General features: G+C 38.8%; 4 protein-coding genes across 5 annotated transcripts; 2 read left to right on the top strand and 2 right to left on the bottom strand.

The window, feature by feature from the left end:
- On the top strand, positions 1–11,757 carry LOC18592062 (Tetratricopeptide repeat (TPR)-like superfamily protein). Of its 2 annotated transcripts, XM_018126040.2 has the most exons (22): positions 1–150; positions 269–343; positions 429–629; positions 715–837; positions 923–1,006; positions 1,116–1,166; positions 1,480–1,572; positions 2,093–2,233; positions 2,324–2,404; positions 2,576–2,823; positions 2,909–3,080; positions 3,507–3,622; positions 3,718–3,775; positions 3,977–4,042; positions 6,531–6,746; positions 6,917–6,968; positions 7,340–7,713; positions 7,835–7,929; positions 8,158–8,400; positions 8,774–9,417; positions 9,569–9,772; positions 11,177–11,757. In XM_018126040.2, exons 1-22 carry the CDS (start codon positions 139–141, stop codon positions 11,353–11,355), a joined length of 3,528 nt encoding a protein of 1,175 aa, XP_017981529.1. In that variant the 5' UTR covers positions 1–138; the 3' UTR covers positions 11,356–11,757. The 2 variants fall into 2 exon arrangements, with proteins under 2 accessions (XP_017981529.1, XP_017981528.1); XM_018126039.2 differs by lacking the exon at positions 1–150 and having other exon boundaries at positions 159–343.
- Positions 11,758–13,365: 1,608 nt separating this feature from the next.
- On the bottom strand, positions 13,366–17,145 carry LOC18592061 (Calcineurin-like metallo-phosphoesterase superfamily protein). Its single transcript, XM_007018559.3, has 9 exons — positions 16,632–17,145; positions 16,191–16,418; positions 15,975–16,096; positions 15,798–15,858; positions 15,473–15,613; positions 14,989–15,096; positions 14,560–14,788; positions 14,242–14,481; positions 13,366–13,719 (listed from the first exon to the last, which is right to left on the bottom strand). Exons 1-9 carry the CDS (start codon positions 16,758–16,760, stop codon positions 13,637–13,639), a joined length of 1,341 nt encoding a protein of 446 aa, XP_007018621.2. The 5' UTR covers positions 16,761–17,145; the 3' UTR covers positions 13,366–13,636.
- A 187-nt stretch (positions 17,146–17,332) lies between these two features.
- Positions 17,333–19,896, top strand: LOC18592060 (secondary thiamine-phosphate synthase enzyme). The gene is made up of 7 exons (XM_007018557.3): positions 17,333–17,645; positions 17,738–17,798; positions 17,875–17,969; positions 18,087–18,120; positions 18,252–18,306; positions 18,404–18,446; positions 19,625–19,896. Exons 1-7 carry the CDS (start codon positions 17,457–17,459, stop codon positions 19,694–19,696), a joined length of 549 nt encoding a protein of 182 aa, XP_007018619.1. The 5' UTR covers positions 17,333–17,456; the 3' UTR covers positions 19,697–19,896.
- Positions 19,897–20,102: 206 nt separating this feature from the next.
- On the bottom strand, positions 20,103–21,257 carry CML37 (calmodulin like 37). Its single transcript, XM_018125931.2, has one exon. It carries the CDS (start codon positions 20,863–20,865, stop codon positions 20,278–20,280), a length of 588 nt encoding a protein of 195 aa, XP_017981420.1. The 5' UTR covers positions 20,866–21,257; the 3' UTR covers positions 20,103–20,277.
- Positions 21,258–21,854: the final 597 nt, after the last annotated feature.

The raw sequence follows: 21,854 nt of genomic DNA, 5'->3' as shown, positions 1-21,854 counted from the left end.
ATTTGTATTCAGAATGTGGAGTGTCGGGAGACTTTTATAAGCATTTCATGGGTCTGATGGGCAAAATGTAAATAAACCAGAGCAAGCAGCAATGATGCCAGTTTGCCAAAGACAAAGCAAAAGCCCAAAGCTCCAAAAATGAAAACAACGGTCTCTTTTTGACATTCTAGTCCCTTCCTTCGGCGGTTCTTTTTCTTTTTGAAGAACATTTTTCTTTGCGAAAATCTTTACTTCATGGAGTTTAATCCTTTGAATGGATGATTTTCAGGAGGAAGAAGAAAGAAGGCGGCTGGAGGAGTTGGTGGAAAGCAATCCAGATGACCCTTCCCTTCATTTTCAACTTGTAAAAATCATGGATTCATTTTCTGTTTGTTCTGACAATTTTTGTTGTAGTGAAGGATATATGTAAATGCACATGTGAATTTCAGGGAGCATACTTGTGGGAGACAGGCATAGGGAAGGAGAAAGCGGCAGAGCATTGGGTGATTTCCGCAAAACAAAACCCTAACAATGCGGCAGCCTTCAGGTACTTGGGCCATTACTACGCCACTGTTTCGGCTGATGTCCAGAGAGCCATCAAGTGTTACCAGAGAGCTCTATCCCTGCATCCTGATGATTCCGATGCTGGGGTGTGTTCGTTTTCTTCTTCTTCTTGCTCTTGCTGTTTTCTTTGATTACCAGTAAATATGAATACTGACTTAGTAAATACTGCAGGAAGCTTTGTGTGATTTGTTGGACCGACAAGGAAAGGAGACCTTGGAGCTCGCAGTTTGCAAAGATGCTTCTCACAACTCTCCCAGGGCTTTCTGGGCTTTCCGCCGATTGGGTTTTCTCCAGGTTTTCTTTCTTCCTATGAAAGATTTAAAATCCTTTTTTCCTTTGCCTCTTATTGTTGTGCATCTGCATTCCTCGAATGGAGCAGGTGCATCAAAAGAAATGGTCTGAAGCTGTAGAAAGTCTTCAACATGCCATTCGAGGTTATCCTACCTCTCCTGATTTGTGGGAAGTAAGTTTCTTCCCCTCTTATCCGTATCATAGAATATACCCATTCTGTTTTAAAAATGCGTCTTGATTTTGCTCACCCTTTTCTCTATCTAATAACAATTGTCTTCTAGGCGCTTGGTCTTGCTTACCACCGTCTTGGCATGTTTACTGCCGCTATTAAGGTAATCCACTTTCCTTTCATCTTTTAAACTCATTCTGACCTTTTCTTTCTGCTTTTCCAGTTCAAGCAAAATACTCTTTTCAAGCTATTCAATATGTGATTCACATATCAAACACCAAATTGGGCCAACTAAACCTTAAACACGGATGCTCTTATCAGATAATGCTGCTACCTCTTGCGCCTAAATTGGGGAAACCAAATCGAAAGACACATATGAAAACAAACTGACTAGTCTAAGGAATTCTTTCATAAATTAATCTTTACGAGTCCTATCTAATCATTAAGCAATTAACTTATTATGGAATTTATAACAGTCCTATGGGCGTGCGGTTGAATTGGAAGATACAAGAATCTTTGCACTGGTTGAATGTGGAAACGTCTTTTCGATGCTTGGTTCATTTAGAAAGGTAATTTTTTTTTGTTATATTTATCCTTGTCATTCACCTTATATCTTTGCTTTTTAATTTTATGTCAATTATGAGCATTGAACCCACTCTGTTGAGATTGTAAGCTTATATCCATGTGATTGCTTAGAGTGAAAGTTAATCCAGTGGGATCATGTGAGACAGTATTTGTAAGACGTTTCGTTGTTAGGTCCAGAAGATTATGCTTTGACATCTGATATTTTCTTTTTTCAACTGAAATTAAGGAATGTAATTCGGTTTATTGATTGGCTCATTCAGTCATTCAACTACTGAGTCTAATGAAATCTCATGCAGTCTAATTGAATTCATTTATGTACCTCTATATTGGAAAATTATGCTGTGCAATCTCCTTGCATCAGATGTAGGGGTATTAAGCTGGAGTGCTCATGGAAATTAAGCCGTTCAATTTGACAAGTTGTAATTCTCATTTATTGTGCTAGTCCTCATTCATGTTTTATGAAATCATGACTTGTGTGTGATTGTGTGGTCTTTGTTCATCAAGGGAATTGAGCAATTTCAGCAAGCACTGAAGATCTCGCCACAAAATCTGTCTGCACTCTATGGACTTGCTTCTGGGCTGCTTGGTCTATCAAAAGAATGTATAAACTCAGGAGCATTTAGTTGGGGAGCTTCATTGTTGGAGGTTAGTCATCTCTCAGTTTAATCAAATCACTTGCCACGTTTATGACAGCGAACGAGAAGCATATAATAATTAGGTCTTGGATTGTTGCAGGATGCATGTACAGTAGCAGAAGTAAGCATCCAATTAGCTGGAAATTCATCATGTACTTGGAAGTTGCATGGTGATATTCAGGTAAATTATCTAGACTTTGGCCTTTAGATGTCCATTTTCCTTTGCCTTTTTTTAATATTTTTGTTTTGGGGGTTGGGGGATAATTCACCTCCATATGCACCATATTTGTTGGTAATCATATTCTTGTAACATGACTGATTCAATGTTGAGGGGTGTTTCCCTCTTGGCCAGCTTACATATGCACAAAGTTATCCATGGATGGAGGAGAGCCAGAGTTTAGAATATAATGTGGAAACTTTCAACGAGTCCATATATTCGTGGAAGAATACTTGTTCTTTGGCTGCTATGTCTGCTAGAAACTCTTATCAACGTGCTTTGCACTTAGCCCCATGGCAGGCTAACATCTATATTGACATTGCAATTTGTTCCGATCTTATCTCTTCGTTCAACATGGATTGTACACATGATCGTTGTACTTGGTAAAATCTTTGGTGGTGTTTGTTTTACATAACCATTTTGTGTTCCTGTAAATTTGTGCTTTTGTCTTAATATCTTTTTTATCAGGCAACTATCAGAGAAGATGACATTTGGGGCTTTAGTACTGGAGGGTGACAATTATGAGTTCTGGGTGGCTTTGGGCTGTTTGTCTCACTGTAATGCATTGAAACAGCATGCTTTAATTCGGGGACTGCAATTGGATGTGTCTTTAGCTAATGCTTGGGCATATCTTGGAAAGGTAACATCCGCTGTTTTAGAATTCTTTCACTTTTATTTTCCTGGTCTTAGTTTGTAATTTTAAAATATGCGAACTGAACTGTTTTATTTATTTATAAATTGACTAATGTTGCATGTATAATGCATTGAGTTTGTTGAAAAATAAATCCTATATAGGTAGGCTATATAATCTTTGGGAAGAAAGTTAATTATTTCATTTTGATGTCATATTTAATAGATGCTTGGCAGTTTGTTTCCGGAGTCTGTTATGCGTTAGAAGTTATGTTCAGCAGATGGTTAGGAGCATGAGAATAAGTATATGCAATTCCTAGCTTAAATCCAACCCTGAGGTCAACCTTTGAAGTGTGTGCTTAACCTTGTCCTGGTCCATACTGGCTTTTATGAATCTAATTGTTGATAGGCATCTAACAACTCTGTGTTTTGACAGCTTTATAGAGAAGAGAATGAGAAGGAATTGGCTAGGAAAGCATTTGACTGTTCTAGAGGTATAGATCCATCATTGGCGTTACCATGGGCGGGCATGTCAGCTGATACTCATACTGGGTAAAATTCTTGATTTAATTTTTAGTAACAAAATGTTTAGAAACGATTTGTTGGTAGATAGCCTTTTCAACACCGAGACATATTTGATTTTGTAGGGAGTCAACACCAGATGATGCTTTTGAGAGCTGCCTACGTGCCGTGCAGATATTACCTGTAAGTGTTGATATCAGGTTATGCTCTTCCATAGGGTTCACGATGAAGAAATTAACCTTGAATTGGCAGTGCATATGGTCATAATTCAATTAATCACTGGATGCAGTAATCATTTCCTAGTGAAACAGTTTAAGGGAAGGATTTACAGTGCTTTTTACAAATACTTGTGCAACAGTACTCAGAGCTTTGATGTATGTGCAGGTTGCAGAGTTCCAAATTGGTCTTGCTAAGCTTGCTTTGCTTTCAGGGAACCTTTCATCTTCACAGGTATATTCATTAAAATGTTACAGAAAAGGAAACATCCTCAGGAAAAAAAAGAAATATGAGAGCACCACATGAGTCTATTGAAATTAAAATAATTCCTGATAAGTGGAATGGCGATCGTAATACTAGAAGGAAGTCATAACCACTCAAATAGTTGCCGTATACCACTATTTGGATTTATTTTTATTTCAAGACACCTGTCCTTTATTCTCCTGAAAGATATATATTTTTCTTTCTTTGAAATTTCATTTGAATTGAAGAAAGGGAGAACCTGAGTTCACCACTTACAACAATTTTGCAAGGTTATGCCCCAACAACCAGGGGTATACCATAACAAAATTCTCTCATTGTCGAATTCCCTGTACGCTATCAGAAAGAAAACCACCCTAAACACCCACAGCGAAAACAGCCAACCCCACTAACATCTGGTTAGCTACTTGCGCCCAAAAGGCACCCTCATACATTGAACAGAAAGATAACACCTAACAGTAAAACAATCCCCTGCATCAACAGACACCACAATAATCAAGCGAAGAGAGACCAACCAATAACACTACCATTACCCATCAACCGTGTAGGACACCCCATCTTGAGCAATGCCATCATAATCATCACTACAAGAGGAGCAGACCTACTCAAGCTTACGGTTCACAGTTCATTTGCAGTTGATTGCCATATCTCTTGTTCTCTCTTCTCTGTTAGGTTCATCCACCCAAATATTGATCAGATCAATCTCCCTACCTTTTCCAGATTTTGCAAGGTTATCAGTATGTTGGTTGGCCTCCCTTCATACATGCTTGATTGCCCAATTTGCTGTCCTTCTCTTAAGTGCTTCAATATGGAGCACCCATTTCCTTAACCTCCATGGAGCTGATTTTGGCTCCTGCACCCATTTCACGGTGTTCAGTGAGTCACTCTCCACTAACAGCTTGTGAGAATCGCACCACTTGGACGCTAAGAAAATCGCAAAAGCTTCCTGGATAGTGAGAACTTCAGCTAGATTTGAGTCCCCCACCCCTATGGACTTCGAAAACATCATTCTAACTTCTCCCTTGGAATTCCTTAGTAACCCACCAATTCCAGCTTCATTCGTGCTTCCACTTGCAGCCCCATCGACGTTAAATTTCATAGTTCTATCAGGAGGTTTTTCCCACTCAGTCACTGGTCTGGCCTTCTTAACATTTTTTATAACAGCTCCGATACTTGGTTCAACAAATGTGTCTAGTATCCTCCCATACTGCCTTGGCCACTTGGCTTTAGCCCATGTAGCCACATGCAGTTTGATCAACTCATACAGCTGGTCATGATCCCAGGGTTTGCCCTCAAACACAACATCATTTCTAGCTAGCCATAGTGACCAAACCATAGCGTACATTGCTATTTTCCAGACTTGAATTTCTCCTTCCTTTGTGACCACCTCATTCCAAGCACTAAATAATGTAGTCATGTCGTTAGGTTGCACTCAAATAATGTTCCAATCCCTACACCACCTAGTCCAAATATACCATGACTCAAAACAGTTCAAAAAGAGGTGGTTAATTGTTTTAGGTACCTGGTGGCCAAGGGGGCAAAATGCTGCATTGTTTCTCATCAATCCCTGTCTCGCAAGTTCGTCCTTGACAGCCACTCTCCCTTGGAGTAGCTGCCACATAAACACTTTGATTTTAAGAGGAATAAGATTAGCCCATATGTTTTTCCATAAGTTGCCATTGTTGGTGTAATTAACAAGGTGCTGTCTACAAAAATCATTAACAGAGAACTCGCCCAAGGGTGTACCTTTCCACACTATGGTATCCGGGATGTCAGTGCATCGGTGATATTCATTAACCACTGATAGGAAATGCCTCCATTGATCTTCCTCCCACCCAAACAGTCTTCTGCATGGCAGAATTTCCCATTTCCATTCCTTATCTTGCCATTTCCCATAGTCACTAATTTTCCCTGTTTTATTGATTGCCAAGGCAAACACTCTCGGAAACAGATTTTTAAGGGTGATTCCCTCAATCCACTCTTCTGACCAGAAAAGGATGTTACTGCCATTTCCGACCAGCCTACTCTGATTGCTTGAAACCTGCATAAAGAAAGGGTTAGTAGAGGAAAGGGGGGAAGTGATCTTACGCCATATGGTAGACACTCCAGTATTTTGCTCAAGGGATGGCAGTAGGCTGTTAGGGTCTTCTCTATTTTTTTCCACTATTATTTCCCTCCAAAAGCTCTCATTTTCTTTCCCAAACCTCCAAAGCCATTTAGTGAGTAACACTCTATTTCTAAGGCCTAAATCGATAATTCCGAAACCCCCATATTCTTTGTAATTGCTCACTTTTTCCCACCCTGCATAGTGAATTTTTCTCTTCTCCTCTGTCCCACTCCACAAGAACCTCCTTTGGACCTTTTCAAGTTCATTTTCTACCCCTTGTGGGATTTGGAAGAGAGCTGATAAGAAACATGCTTTAACAAGTATTTATGTGATAGTTCTAGCATTCTATAACAGGTATTTGGAGCTATCCAGCAGGCAGTGCAACGCGCACCTCATTATCACGAATCCCATAATTTAAATGGGCTAGCGTGTGAGGCACGTTTCCATTTTCAATCTGCCATTGCTTCTTATAGACTAGCACGTTATGCTACCACCACCATTTCTTCAGGCACTGTCTTGAAATCTCATTTGAAAGACATATCAACTAATTTGGCCAGATCACTTTGTAAGGTAAAAACCTTTGCACTTTTCCCCTGTTTAAATGTGTAGTTCTTGTAGACTTGTGTTGCCATATTTTTTTATTTAATCTTCTTGTCACACACTCTAAGATAAAATGTGTTGTTTATCCTTTCGTTTGATAAGCAAAAGCTTTTCTTTTGTCTTTTATTGCGTGGGTGCAGGCAGGGAGTGCCATAGATGCCGTGCAAGAATGCGAAGACTTGAAGAGAAAAGGTTTGTTATTCTATTGATATCTGGTTATTATAGCTCATTCTTAGTTTTTTATATTGATATGTGCTAGTCTGGCAGGGGAAAGAGTTGGAATTGTGTATCATTGGTTTTTCTTTTTTTTTTCTTTTTTAATCAGTACTATAACATTTCACATAGTGTTAACTCAATGTGCAGCCACTGACATAACATAGTGTCAAGCACAATAGGTGTTTTCTTGGGAAAGCATACAGTTTTGGTCTTTCAATGGCTATCATGTTTTTTGCTGACCAAATTGGGAACACTTGGATAAAGTACATAGTTAACTTTTGACTTCACTAGATTTTATGTTTGAACTTATGAAAAGTGTGATTTAATCTCTTGCTCTTTTTTTTAAGGTATGCTTGATGCAGAAGGTTTGCAAGTGTATGCTTTCTCCTTATGGCAACTTGGTGAGCATGAGGTGGCCCTCTCTGTGACTAGAACCCTAGCTGCCAGTGTTTCTACCATGGATAGGACATCTGCAGCTGTGTCTGTTAGTTTCATTTGTAGATTGCTGTACTACATTTCTGGACAGGATTCAGCAATTGTTAGCATTCTGAAAATGCCAAAGGAACTATTTCAGAGTTCAAAAATAAGCTTTATTGTCTCTGCCATTAATGCTCTGGATCAGAATAATAGCCTGGAATCAATTGTTTCTAGCAGTCGTTACTTTCTTGCATCACATGGGGAGATCACTGGAATGCACTATTTAATCGCACTTAGTAAACTAGTAAGCTTTTTTAGTTGGTTGTTTAAGCATGAGTTAGCCTTTAAGATTGAGTTTTCAAATCTGTACTAGGTTTAGGCCATACACATTTTAAATGGATATCACTATACCTTTGGTTATGCAGATTAAACATGGGGCAGAACACCACCTTGGATTTCAGAGCGGAGTCAGTCATCTTAGAAAAGCTCTTCACATGTACCCTAACAGTAATTTACTAAGGTATGTTTTAATTCTAGGAAGTAATTTGTGGAAGTTTCTAAGCAACAATTAGGCATTTTTTTTGTTCAGTATTTTGTGTTATTGCTGAGAGCAGTTTGACACCAAGCATGCTGCTTGTGTAAAAGCTGATGACCTAATTAATTATAGAATTTAGTATATAATATTCATCACTGTAAGCTTTTAGCAAACCTACTTCTTGTACTTCTAACATGAGCATGGTGGAAACAGGAACCTACTTGGTTATCTTTTGCTGGCCAGTGAAGAATGGGGAAATATTCATGTTTCAAGTAGATGCTCCGTTGTCAATGCTTCTGAATCTAAGAATAATGAAGGCTTAAAATTGGCCTGGGAGATCTTCAGTGCTGGGACAGTTGCTTGCCATGCGATGGGCAATAGCAAACCAAGGTTTTCTTTTCCGACATGTGGCTGTCAATGCCCAAGTGGTTCTGGAGCTATGCAAGAACTGCAGAAGTATATTTACTATTTCCTGTTGTCAGTTTGAATATTTCTTTAATAACTTTTGACTCATAGGTTATGACTCTAGAAAACAAATTGGGTTTTTCTGTGCTTTCTAGGATCAGTATGTTATTGCAGTCTCTGCATGGAATACATTATGCAATTCCTAAATTTGATGTACATAACATGAACAACTTTACATACCTTCCTTTCCTCTACCTTAAGAAACTCCCACATGCATCCGATCCCCTCAAAAGGGAGGACATGAGTCTCTTTAATTAGTCTGCAAAAGAGTCTATGAAGACTTTTCTTGCAGTTGTAGTCTGAACTGTTTGTGTTGGTTTATGTAATTAAAGATAACATCTTGTTTGTATTTTCAATAATGCAGGTGCTTACGGCTAGAGCCATGGAACCGTAATGCACGATACCTGCTTGTGCTTAATCTCTTACAGAAAGCGCGTGAAGAGAGATTTCCTGTAAATGTTTGTATCATACTTGAACGTCTCATAATTGTGGCTCTTTCTGATGAGTTCTATTCTGGAAAAGAAGCCTGTTGTCAATATCAGAAGTTTCAGCTTTATCTATGTGCTTCTGAAATATTTTTGCAAAGGGGGGATATCATTGGATGTATCAACCATTCAAAAAGTGCTTCAGCACTTTTGCTTCCCGATAGCTACCAGTTTTTTGGGCACTTACTATTATGCCGTGGTTATGCTGCAGAAGGCAATTTTAAAAATTCAAAAGAAGAGTATGAAAGGTGCTTGGAGCTTAAGACAGATTTTCATGCTGGTTGGGTATGCCTAAAATTAATGGAATCTCAATATGAAGTGCAAACCTTTTCAAATGTTGTTGAGTTAAGGTTCAAGGAATGCTCAAAAGGGCGGAATAAGTCATGGAATATGTGGATGGCTGTATATAGTTTAGTGATGGGTCTGACATGTATATGGAATCAGGATTTTCCTTCTGCAGAGAAATTTCTGGAGCAAGCTTGTTCATTAGCCAGTGCGGAAAGCTGCATTTTCCTTTGTCATGGTATCCACCTATTAATGGAGATTTGGTTTTAGGATGACCTCTTAGTGTCACAATGCTGCTTTAAAGTTTAATTATGTATATTTTTTTATCTTCCTTTTTTGTGCTTTAGTTTATCCCTCTTCACATAGAAATTATATCATTGATGGTTCAGGTGTCACTTTTATGGAGCTAGCACGGCTGTTTCATGATTCGCAATTTTTATCAAGTGCCATAAGGAGTCTCAGTAAAACTCATATGACTTCCTTGGTCCCAATACCTATCGTCTCAGCATTGTTGGCCCAAGCAGAAGGAAGCCTTGGTTCTAGGAAAAAATGGGAGAGAAACCTTCGTCTTGAATGGTTTTCTTGGCCACCAGGTTCACTCCCAGCCCACCCTCTCTTTCTGCTGTTGTTCTGTCTGTTTCGTTTTTTTTATTTCCTTTTTATATATATTTTTGCCACTAAGGGTGTTTGTGTGTACATGTGTGTGAGAGATGAGGAACTGATCCTGCTACTGCCTTACATAGAAAGCAGCTACGGTGGGGAAATACTTTTCCCTCTTTTGGTCAGCTAGTTATGGTGGGAATTGTTCCTAAGTTGCTTCCCAAGTAAAAGAACTCCCTCTATTGGGGCATTTTTCTGCCAAACTGCTGTCCAAGGAAATTTTTTATACCTCTTCTAGTATTTATTGATCGCAAGTGGAAGTCACCAATAGAACAATTTCACCTCAAAGCATCCTCTTTTACGTAGTCTTCATCTGCACATGTCTCCCCTCTAACCAATCTACCTCTTTACGAAGTAGATTTAGAATTGGCAGAGCTTCAAACCCCTAATCTTGTACATTTCTCAAAAACTGAATATTCCATATCAACACCCAGGTTAATGGAGGCCTCCTTATTTCTAGCCACATAAAAATCGTGCCAGAAAGAGTCAGTGAAGAGTGCTCACCTTCAACTTCAACAGAAATATTAGTTAAAAACTCATGTCATCCCTTTCTATTCCACTTCCAAATGCTTACAGCAGAAGGATTTCTACATTCAGAAAGTCAACCATTACATGTCTCCCCACACTTGACATGAATTAAAGACCTTCAGAGTGGTGTTTTTGTCTGCCAAGAATCTCCTACGGCCTTTATGAAGGTTGGTGTTAATAAAGGAAAAGGAGATTAGTGGTTTACCCAACTATTTCTATTAGTGGTTCGACTACTCCCATTTAACCAAATGTTGCTTCAAATTGTTGCCCCTACTTCCTCAAAGAAGTCTCCTTCAGATGTTTTAACTTCCTTTAGCCACCAAGTGAGGATGTGATAAAGCAACATGAAGTAAATGGGGAAGTTTGGGAGAGTGCTTTAAATACCACCTTTTAAAAGATGAATAGACTGAAAATAAGATTTAACTGAATGAAACTATATGAACCTCAATATCTGAAGAAAGAAATGAGAACATTATGATTTTATTTAGCACCAAGGATGGTAATGGGCCTCTAATAATATGATAGATCAATCAGTTTATCCGAGTCTTGTAAAGTGGGATCTTGCAACATTAAGTCTGTAGAGTAATCAACTGGTGCAGGGCATTAGTATTCATTGTGTCCATGGATGTTCTTGCCATGAATTGACGGCTGCATCCTTCTAGCCTAGGTTGACTCTATTATAGTAAATCGAAGCTTATAAGCTGGCTGGATAAATAAATGTTTTTTGATTGTGATGATTAAAATTTTGTTACTAATACAAGTAGCTATGTCTTCAATGATAATTCAGATAAGTTTTCTTTTTTATGCAGAAATGAGACCTGCAGAGCTCTTTTTTCAAATGCATTTGCTTGCAAGACAGATTGAATCTGATTCTGACAGTTCGTCCAGGGTGGAGTGCTGTCAAAGTCCCCAGCAATGGGTTCTTCGGGCAATCCATGCAAACCCTTCTAACTTGAGATATTGGAAAGTTCTGCAACAGCTTGTGTAACTACTCAGTCTCAATTCTGCAAATTGAACAACGAGAAGCCAAAAGTTTCAAGATTTTGTACAGAATACCTAGGACTTCTTCCTCATCTTACCATTCAAGATTTTGTAGATTGACCTGTCTTTTCTTGCATGCAATTGATTAACCTCTATTGTCTTGTCTGTAGATTATGTCATCAAACTCACCCCAATGTAAGTAAACACTGTCATTGCAATTTGCTGAAGAAATTGCAGCTGCTTCCTTAAAACTTAGGTTTTAGTCTTAACGCAAATATTGACCTGAAGATGTCATTGCAGAAAATTGTGATTATAGCTTCTAATTGGGTTCTGTAGGAATTTTTTGTGGATTTCGTCATTGGATTGTTTTAAATATAGTTTTATTGAAGATTTTACCCATTGCAGTGAAGTTGTCTATGTCTTGCTAGTTGCTTTAGCTACTGTAAAATGTCATTCATTTGTTCCTGAAATCCCATGTGACCCGCACTATTATTATGCCAAGGGACACAATGGTAGCCTCATCTTCTCGAAGAATGTCAGGAAGAATGCGGAAAACGTTTGAAAACACCCAAATTCTTTATAAAATCAAGGGGGGGGGGGGGGTTACAACCTGTTCCTCAATTATACGAAGTATCAGAATTCTGCAGTTCCGTACAATCGCCATCTTAGCTCACGGTCCTGACCAACATAATGGAGCAAGAGGCCAATTATGCTCCTTGCATTAGTCCGTCTGACGCTCTCTTAAGAATTGATTCACCATTCAGCAATATTCTTGGAACTTAGAAACATGCAAGAGCATGCACATTATTCTGTTTGTGTCACCATGTTTTGATTCTTGAGCTCTGGCATTTTGAAGAAAACCGGTCTTAAAGTATGGGCTAGAGCATAGCAGCAATCACACGATAGTGAGGGACCGTGAGCGTTCAAGCTCAGATGTATCCCAGCCCAATGAAGAAAGAGGATCTCGGAGAGTGATTAAAAGTTAAGCCATAGTCCTATGGAGGGACGAGCATTGAGATCATGCACGAGGCAGTTTCTAACCAGTTGGGCTGGGGCGTATTCAGGCCTGAGAGAAGGAATTCAATCAAGTTTCGGAGCTTCTTTCTTATGCTGTCCCCTTTAAGCACTCCTTGATAATTGTACGATAGCGGTTGCATTCTTTTCAGGCGTCAGCAGCTGGCAGCTACAGGCCTTCCAGCTAAAAGCTCCAACATGACAACCCCAAATGCGAAGCCGGAAGTGGATGAGCACCAAATAGATAGTCTGTGCTGGACGCTGAATTGCAGGACGAGCATGACTGTTCATTCAAATATGACTTCTGAGCCTGCTGCGGCAGCCAGGCGGGAATGTGTCAAATCTTGCCCTTTCAGGCCAACGCTGCTTAAGCTTCTCCACAGGCCATAGGCTCTGGATTGCTCTTTTATTTACAAAGCATTCCTTGGCGTTCTTCAAGCAGAATTCAACATCTGCCGCTTTGATTTCTCAGCTTCCTTCTTGCTTTAATTTCTCAGCTTCCTTCTTGACCCTTCGATCGGCGGGACACCCTAAACTTGAACTCACCAACGGCCTGCTCATTAAGTAACTTACCGACGGATCTTAAAGAGATGAGATTTCTCACACCAAAGCTAAACATGTTTCTTTCTAGCTAGTGTCAAGGGCCCGAGACTATCCTAAGCTTTCTTTTAAATCCAGCAGCATACTCTAAAATCAATGTATCGTCTCTCAAATTCTGATCCCAGCCTGTCAGAATTTGATCAGCTATAATTTGAAATTCAATACCAACGCACTGGCAAGGACCATCATGGCGCAAACAGCCGTAGATTGCAACTCGAAAACCACTACTAAGACCCAAAAGGGATCTCTGTGATTAAATTTAGGCTTTAACAAATCAACTGACGCAAATTGCAGGATATAAGGCTACCCTTTTGTTCTATAATAATTGCACATAAGCCTTCAAATTATCACTTTCAACATCATCTAGTTATAAAATTTTGTTTTAAATGAAAAACATGGACGGTAAATGTAATTTCCAAATGCATTACTTCCCAAAGTGTTCATCAGCCAAGGATTAATCCACACAGTCCAATCACTTAATTTGTAAAACATGAAAATTAGATGCACAATTTGAAAATCCATTGCATCAGGAAGTCAACTCTTGTTGTCATCCCAAGCTATACCAGAAAAGGAATACACAATTTAGCTTAACCTAGCACAAATTAGCGAGTCAGAGTTATTACATTTCTTGGTTTCTGATGATCTATGCACCCAACTCCATATTGAACACATGGTCAATCAATCTTGCATTTGCTGAGGCACATCCGGCAGACTATTGTTGCTGCATAAATCAGTCCTACCAAAGCAAGAAGCAACACTGCAACAATGGACAAAAAGGAAATCCATAATAAGAAAACGGTATATAGAAAGAAATATAGAATTGAATACTGCCGAGACTCCAAGATTTACGTGGATTAGTGCAATTAAAACCATCAAGCAAGAAACAGAGAAAAATAATTGTTTTTTTTTACCTTTACTTGGTAAAGAAAAATACTTATGGAAATTAGAAGATGGTGCACCTATGAGAAATTATTCTAAACTTGCACTATAAGAAGTCAACTGACATTCTGTAAATCAAGCTGATCAAACAACTACCAGTAGTTCTAGGATTCAATATCAAAAGCAAGCCAACTATCTGCCAGTCTTTGGTTCATGGTTTCTGCACTTCTTAGATGGTAGGTTCATTTTGCATTACTGCAACATATCCCCCATGTTCCACTATCCTGTTTCCTCCCAGACATTTTTGTTTGCTATAAACTTTTTAATGCTACTAAAATGAGGTAAAAAGAAGGCTAGATGGATTTGACAAGGAAAACCATAAGCATCAAGAACTACTTACAAGCTAAAACAGAATAGACCAGAATAGCCAAGCGATATTTAACAATCCATGGTAACATCACTTCCAGAGAGCAGTGCCTCCGATCTTGTCTTACTTTAATTGTAGAATTCTGTGCTTGCAATTCTGATAATGAAATATTTACACCAGTCACAGGAAGTCCATTTATATCGCGGACTTGAATTTTCAAGGTCACTGGAAATGCATCCCAATCTATCTCAATGGCTCCAAAGTTTGGTTCACCTATAGAATCCAAAAACATTGAAACTCAATCAAGTGTTAACATCCAATAATTTGAAAAAAGGCAGATGACAAACATACCATATGTGCATGACCTATATCTGCAAGTTTGGCTCATAGCTCTCATTGTACTAGGTGTAAACCATGCCAAAAATCTCACAATGAAATGCAACGGTGATGGGAGCACCTTCTCAATAGCTTGGGTTAGCCCACTTGAGGTAATGTCATACAAGGGATATCCAGCTCCACAGTCATATCGTGTAATTTCTCCAAAATGAACATCTCCACTTATGAAGAAGACTCCATCTCTCTGCTCAAGAAAACAAACCATTATAATGGCAAATTGATGTCTATAATAACCTCCCCTCAGACCAGAAGATGAAAAAGATAGGGGGGAAGGGGAGACTATTGAACATATCACTGCTTATTTGAACCGACAAGAGAACAAAATTGAAAGTAGTTCAGCTGAAATAGAGGTGCATGACATGAATATGTGTCGATGATTATTACCTTACTATCTGCTATCAACTTAAAAAGGCGATTCCTCTCCTTGGGAAAACGTCCCCAAGACTCCATATAAAACAAGGGGCCAGTTGTAGCTGAAAGATTTGATATAACCTGAAGTAAAGGCAAATACAGTCACAAAGTCATGCCGAGTATCATAAACTTGAAAAACAAAAGAAATATGAAAATGCAAATGAGAATCCGTTCTAGAGAAATTAAAGTGAAATATCTTAAGTAAAGGGTAGAAAGGAATCATCTCTGATTAAAATTCAGGCAAATATAGGAATACAGACTACTGATACATCCATCATCCAATACGCATATTTCTGACAAAAATGTGCTGCTAATAATGGCTCAGAGAGAGACCAAACAGCTACAGGGTGTTGACATATGAATTTTTTGCTAACAAGGAGCTCATTTACAACAAAGAGATATCGAATGAGAAGATTCAATATATAACTTTCACAATTGAAGTAGATATTTGACATACCTGAATGGAAGAGCCAATTATGGTAATGGTTGATGGTGGACCCCTCAACTCTTTCCCTAACCAAGACCATTGTGATTCCCCCAAGACACTTCCATCACTAGATATAGGATCTCTGTGATATCGTGTATCTAATAGGATAATCTGAGGAAGCTAGATGACCACAATTAGTAGAAGTCTATTTATAGGTGAAGAGTCCGTTATTGTGGCAGAAAGAATGAGAAGGAGAAAGAAAAATCTCACAGTCAAGACAAAACATTTCACTCTCTAGATTTTAATTCATCGGTAGAGAAAAGGCAATAGTTGGAAAGCATTTTGCAAGTTATACCTTGACTTGTTTACCTGGAGGGCCTAATGTGTAAGATGTGTAAACACCAGCCTGCTTGCGCCTACAATATGAAAGCCATGAAGATGGCCATTAATCCTTAATTAAGTTGGATAAAGAGAGCAAATACATTATTGCAATGGAAAGCAGTCGGGTAGAAGGGGTGAAAGCAAGGGTGACCTGGGACTATCTTGGGGTTCATCTAAGAAATCAAGGAGAAGCCTCTGATTAGTAATTTTCTCAGAAAATTCTTTGCCAGCATCATTGAGTCCATAATCATGATCATCCCAAGTACCAATGACCTACAGCGATAGATTATAGTTACAATAATGTATTTAAAGTAGTTGTGTGCAGTGTGGATATACGAAAAAAAGATAGTAAGTAATGAGTGTTAACCTTAGCATTGGCGCGAAGACGAGAATAACCGGGAATGTTCTTAGCCATATTGTACCTTGAAAGCATTTGGGAGTGAGAGGAAGGAACGAACCTGCGAACATTCTTCCAGGGACCAATTGTCCTTTCCTTTCCCAGAATCTTGAAAGGCTGTCTAATGTCTCCATATATGTTGTCACCAAGCCATATGAATACTTGGGGATCAAACTTGTTGATGGCGTCCCAGATGGGCTGCACCACCACCCAATCAGGCGGTCACCCACCACCATACATGAAGAAAACTACTAGTAGTATGAAAAAATAAACTACTATTTGATCCATGTATCAACTATTAGTTCTATAACAATAATATAATTGCAATTACTGTTATTAAGTTAAGGAACAGATTAATACTTACGATTCAAAAAATGCATCAAGGTTAAAAAAATGAGTAAAGAGAAGAACCTGAGGAGCGCTTTGGTTGGCACAAGATCCGAAAGCAATGCGAGATAGCAAGTGATTATCGGCGTATGAACCGGCGCTTGCTATCAACACCTGCAAAACTCCTATTACCACTGCTAGTAACCTCTCCATGTCTTCTTCTTCTTCTTCTTTTAAATAATTATTTACTAACCACTGGAATCCTCTGCCAGAATCAGAAATCAGAGGAGGAACAGGATTGGAAGTTCCATAAGGAAACACAATGTTGACGTCTATCAAAAAGTGAACACTTGGCCTCAATTACTCATTACTACCTAACTTGTTTAGGCGGCGACTCATAAATTACACAAACAAACTCAGCTATTACAACCAGCACCCTGTGTTAAAAGATAGACACGCATTCTCACCTCTTGGAATCAAAAACCAGACAGGTAAATGCGCTGACATATGGATTATTGGGCTGCTAGAATTAATGCTTTACAAATATTATATACATCTGTGTATATGTATCCATCTGTGCGTGTGTGTTACATCACATACACATAGTATCCTCAAAGGGGAATATATTCGAAATTAGCCTTGCCACGAATGATTTAAACCCAAGGTGAGCAAATGGCAGCCACGGATGAGGCTGGTAGCCCGATCCCCCAGCCACACATAGAAATTAGAATTACGAGAAGGGCCCAAACAAATATCAAAGAGTATATTATATGTGGAGCATAGAGAGCCCGTTTGCAAGAGCGTTCTGGTAATTGCCTTTGCCAAGTCTGCCTTCTGCCCTTCTGGGTCTGGGCTTCTTCAGCTCAATAACCTGAAGTAAGAAGGTTAGAGCCTTCGAGGATTGAGAAGATGCTGATGCAAAGCCCGGCGATATTTTCAGCAAAGCCAGCGTGGGCACCTCTTGGGGTAAAAGCACTGTATAGAACATCATCGGGCGATTCCAATTCCATGGCTGCTGCCGTCCCCGGCCCCAAGTGGGCTCAGAAGACCATAACTCTTCCTCCCCACCGCCGAGGCTGCCATCTCGTTACCTCTCAGGTAACCAACAAGTCTATTCTTCTAGCCTGATAATTCCATTTTTCTTTCCTACGGTTTCCGGGACCTTTCTTGACTTGTCTCTTGGGAGTCAGATATTGAGGGAAATTAGACCAGATTTATCAGAATTTAAGTGCGGCCTCGCTCATCTATTCTGTGAGTGTCATTGGCTTTCTAGTTTCCTCCTCTCTCTATGTGAAGTTTATCTTACAAATGTTTTCACCAATTCCAGTGCATCACACAAGTGCCTCTCTAACCATCAATGAGAATTATGACTCGGATGTTCGTGACGACACCGAGACGTTCCTCAACAAAATAGTTCCAGAGGTAAACTTTCTTAATTTCATTTTGTCCCAGGGGAAAGGGAAGGCCGAAGTTTCTTTCTTTTTTTTATTTTCCCTAGCTTTCTAAGTGGTGCTTGGAATTTGGATGTCCATTTTTCAGGGAAGATCTGCGCCTTGGAAGCATATACTTGAAGGTTGTTTCAGTTCCTATTTCACAACTTCGGACTGCTTACTCTTTGAACTAGACTAACATCACATGAATCCTGCTCCTTGCCTGTCAATTTGTCTATTTAGCAATTTTGATGATTCGTTTTTCCTTTTGCAGGTCCTGATGATATGCCAGCCCATATCAAATCATCAATGTTTGGCTGCTCCCTTACGTGCGTATATGATAAGATACATACACTACTTTTTATTTAGTTCAAAAGATTTTTGTCTTCGGTTTCCATTTCACCCCTTCTTCATGTTATTCTACAGGATTCCTATCACAGATGGACGGCTTAACATGGGAACTTGGCAGGTAAACAACCTTTTAACTTTTCAAACTATTTGAAATGCCTTCCCTTTTTTGTTTTTTGGTTCTTTTTTTTATTGTCAATAGCTAATTTGAACATCTGTGGTTTCATGATTAATAGCTCACTGAAACCTTTTGCAATATTGATGTTTAATTAGTTTATTCTAAATGCTCAACTTCTAATGGAATTTGCTTGGAGTACCACCTGCTTCTTTCACATCCAGCATAGCAAGGCCGAAAAGCGCATCATATTTGTCAGAGCTTTTGTTTTGTTTATTTGTTGAAGCATTTTCAGTTCTTGTTGTACACAATAATGTCATTATTATGAAACTAAAAGCAAGGCAATAGATGGTGATGAATGGATTCCTTTGTAGTTGAACATGTAACTAAAATAATTTCCGATCATACCGGTCACGTTGTTCCAAACTAGAATTAACTTTTGCATCAACGCTGTTTCTTCAAATGCCAGTTTTCAAGACAAACTCCAACGGTAATAATAATCTTTATTGAATAAAATATCATAAACAGTAAAAGTACACTCTTCGGGAATTGGGAAGATAGAAGGTATATAGTTTTAGCTGTTTAGGCCCATCATTAATTGGATTCATTGCATATTTGTTGTGATATCTTGTTTTCAAGTATGTCAGTGTACCTTGTTTGCTCATATATATTAGTCTAAATGATGAACGTCGCGGAAGCTAAAATTTTTTACAGAAATAATATGTAGCAAAAAACACAACACTTCTTGTCATGTCTGGAATCATAATTATACTTATAGGCCTGAACTAAGTATGTCTTTCTGTTGTACTAGTTAAGAGAATGAACAAGCCAACAATGTTGCATTATAACCTCTCTCTCTCTCTCTCTCTTTTGAACTGTGGGGCACTGTGATCTGACTCACACACACGGACACAGACATAACAACCCTTTTCAACATTAACTAATATAATACTAGTATATTAACAATGATCATCCAACTGTGGGTGTGGTCTTTATCAGCTTTGATTGTCCATATGCACTGAAAACATGAATGTTCTCATGCATTCGCATCTCTTGCTTTGAATGTCCTAGAGTGATTTACTCTGTGGGATTGCTTGAGCTCTGGCTACATCATGTTTGAGTTTGCCTCACTTTTTTCCCGCTTAAAAACTGTGCAATTTATTTTTCTCATTGTTATGCTGCAGGGAATATGGCTTTGTGAGCACCGAGATGCTCCAACAGCTCGTAAAGTGGTGGTCACCCTCAATGGCATCTGAGATCCTAAAATATGGAGATACTCTGTTTCTTTTATCTTTGTAATGGTATTGTACTTAAAAGGTGGTCTTTGGATAAGATCTACTTACTTGTTGATGGTATGTTAGTATTATTGTGTATTCCTGATTTTATTCAGGATTTGGTCCTGTGATATATGAATATTAGTTCGAAAGCTATAAGTTGGAAGTGTTATTTTGTCGAATGACCATTGACAGTAAGGTAATACATAGGAGCGTCAGTTTGTATTAGTTGGATTGATACTTGCTGCTGCTGACAATAGAATCGCATGAGTTCATGTGACTCGTTGCCCTGTTTTCAAGGCAGGAAACTGCAATAAAGGACCGGAATTTGATGGATTCGAGTTCTTGTGGTAGAATCTTAAACAGACGGAGTAGAATGTGGAAAGAATTGAGGGGAAAAGAAGTAAACGATTGTATCAATAAAAGCTCTATTTGCAGAACTGAAAAATGTAAAATGAATAAACTACTTAACAAATAAATAATGAAAAATCAGAGGCAATCCGTAGTAAAGAGTTGGGGGGTTCATGTGAAACTCGAAACGCGTATGGGAAGAAGGGAATCGATCACCGCATCATGACACTGAACTCATCAAAGCTGAGTACGCCGTCTCCGTTGAGATCAAAGGCACGAATCATGGCCTTGCAATCCTTGATAGACTTGGACTCACCCAGCCGACGGAGCATCCTTCTCAAACTGGCGGGGGTTATGCACTCTGAACCTTCCATCACATACATCCCAAAAGCCTCCCTCAGCTCTTTTTTTCTCTCCTCCTCAGTGGAGCCTCCACCCTCCACCAGCTCCTGAAATTCATGGAACCCCAGCATCCCGTCTCCGTCCAAGTCTGATGACTTAACGGCTAATTCGGCTTCGTCCATGGACAGGTGCCCTCCCGCTGTTCTTACGCACCTCTGCAATTCTTCTGCTGATATTTTTCCATCACCGTTTGCGTCAATGAAATCAAACACCATTTGGAGGTCGGAGCTGGCCTCGCTGATGTTACTGCTTCTGCTGCTGCATCTTCTAGCATCTTCAGAACATGACTTTGTTCTTGGGGATAGTTTCCTCCTCAAACTAGCGAGTACTGATTTTGGCTGTGAATTGCTGCTAGCAGTAGTACTAGTAGTAGCAATGAAATCACCATTAGAATTCATTCTGAAAGCGTCGATGTATTGATCTCTCTCTCTCTCTCTCTCTGGGGTGTGTCTGGGTACTCTGTAGCTTGTTTCGTATTGTAGGTGAATTGGTGAAAGGCAAAAAGGCACAGGTAGTAGCTAGCTGATTGTGAATTGTGATTCAACTGGGCACTAGGAGGAATGAAAGGGTATATATAGCTTCGGATTTGGATGTTTCAGAATATTGGAAAAAATATTTTAATTGTGAATTCTGATGAGAGACAGAGTATATATAAGACGTGGAAGCATTGATGGATAGTGCTAGGGAGATGTGGTATCAGATATGGTTGACAGGTTGGGACTCTATAGAGAACGCGGTTTTGAATTCCTTCCTTTTTTTTCCCCTGATGCAGTAGTAATATAATATCTATCACTACAAGTAGTAATGGGTTTGCTTGTATATAGTTTTGGTAGTTGGCTTCCGCCAGTTGTTTATACACGGTTGCGGAGGCGGCACTGCCGCTGGTCTGGGAAGCTTCCTTGGGTCCTGGGGGCTCCAAGTTCAGAGTCAAACTCATGGGAGAGTTTTTTCTCGTCTCTTCTTTTAGGACAATTTCGTACATCTCTCTTTCTTTATCGGGGACGTCACGGGTGATACATCGAATGATTTCATTTGGACAGGTGTTTGCATATGTCACGACTATATAACACGCATACTACACATGTCAAATAGCTATCTGCATTTTTCTTCTTTTTCTTATGGATAACTATGTTTGGAGTTTCTCTTTTAAATTTTATAAGTGAATTTTAAAAAAATAAAATATTATCAAAAAACACTTGAGTATTGTTTGATGTATAATCATGTGATATCTTTATATTTTATGTTAATATTATATAAATATAAAATAATAAATAATATTTTTAATTGATAACAATTAATTATTAAATTTAAAAATTTATTTGATTTAAAATGATTGAATTTTTTTTATAATATTATATATTTTTTATAATTATATGATTGCAAACAA

Source organism: Theobroma cacao, chromosome 8 (assembly GCF_053813885.1).
Source record: "Theobroma cacao isolate CCN51 chromosome 8, ASM5381388v1, whole genome shotgun sequence".
NCBI classification, from domain to species: Eukaryota; Viridiplantae; Streptophyta; class Magnoliopsida; order Malvales; family Malvaceae; genus Theobroma; species Theobroma cacao.
This window is presented reverse-complemented; position numbering and strand designations above follow the sequence as displayed.

Coding starts and splice junctions, on each gene's coding strand:
- CML37 (XM_018125931.2), bottom strand. CDS start 20,865: ATGAATTCTAATGGTGATTTCATTGCTACTACTAGTACTACTGCTAGC.
- LOC18592062 (XM_018126039.2), top strand. CDS start 254: ATGGATGATTTTCAGGAGGAAGAAGAAAGAAGGCGGCTGGAGGAGTTG. Junction 630..714: donor CTGATGATTCCGATGCTGGG/GTGTGTTCGTTT, acceptor TAAATACTGCAG/GAAGCTTTGTGTGATTTGTT. Junction 7,930..8,157: donor CCTAACAGTAATTTACTAAG/GTATGTTTTAAT, acceptor TGGTGGAAACAG/GAACCTACTTGGTTATCTTT.
- LOC18592060 (XM_007018557.3), top strand. CDS start 17,457: ATGCTGATGCAAAGCCCGGCGATATTTTCAGCAAAGCCAGCGTGGGCA. Junction 17,799..17,874: donor CGGCCTCGCTCATCTATTCT/GTGAGTGTCATT, acceptor CACCAATTCCAG/TGCATCACACAAGTGCCTCT. Junction 18,447..19,624: donor TTAACATGGGAACTTGGCAG/GTAAACAACCTT, acceptor GTTATGCTGCAG/GGAATATGGCTTTGTGAGCA.
- LOC18592061 (XM_007018559.3), bottom strand. CDS start 16,760: ATGGAGAGGTTACTAGCAGTGGTAATAGGAGTTTTGCAGGTGTTGATA. Junction 16,097..16,190: donor GTCTTCGCGCCAATGCTAAG/GTTAACACTCAT, acceptor CTATCGCTGTAG/GTCATTGGTACTTGGGATGA. Junction 15,859..15,974: donor GAACCCCAAGATAGTCCCAG/GTCACCCTTGCT, acceptor TTCATATTGTAG/GCGCAAGCAGGCTGGTGTTT.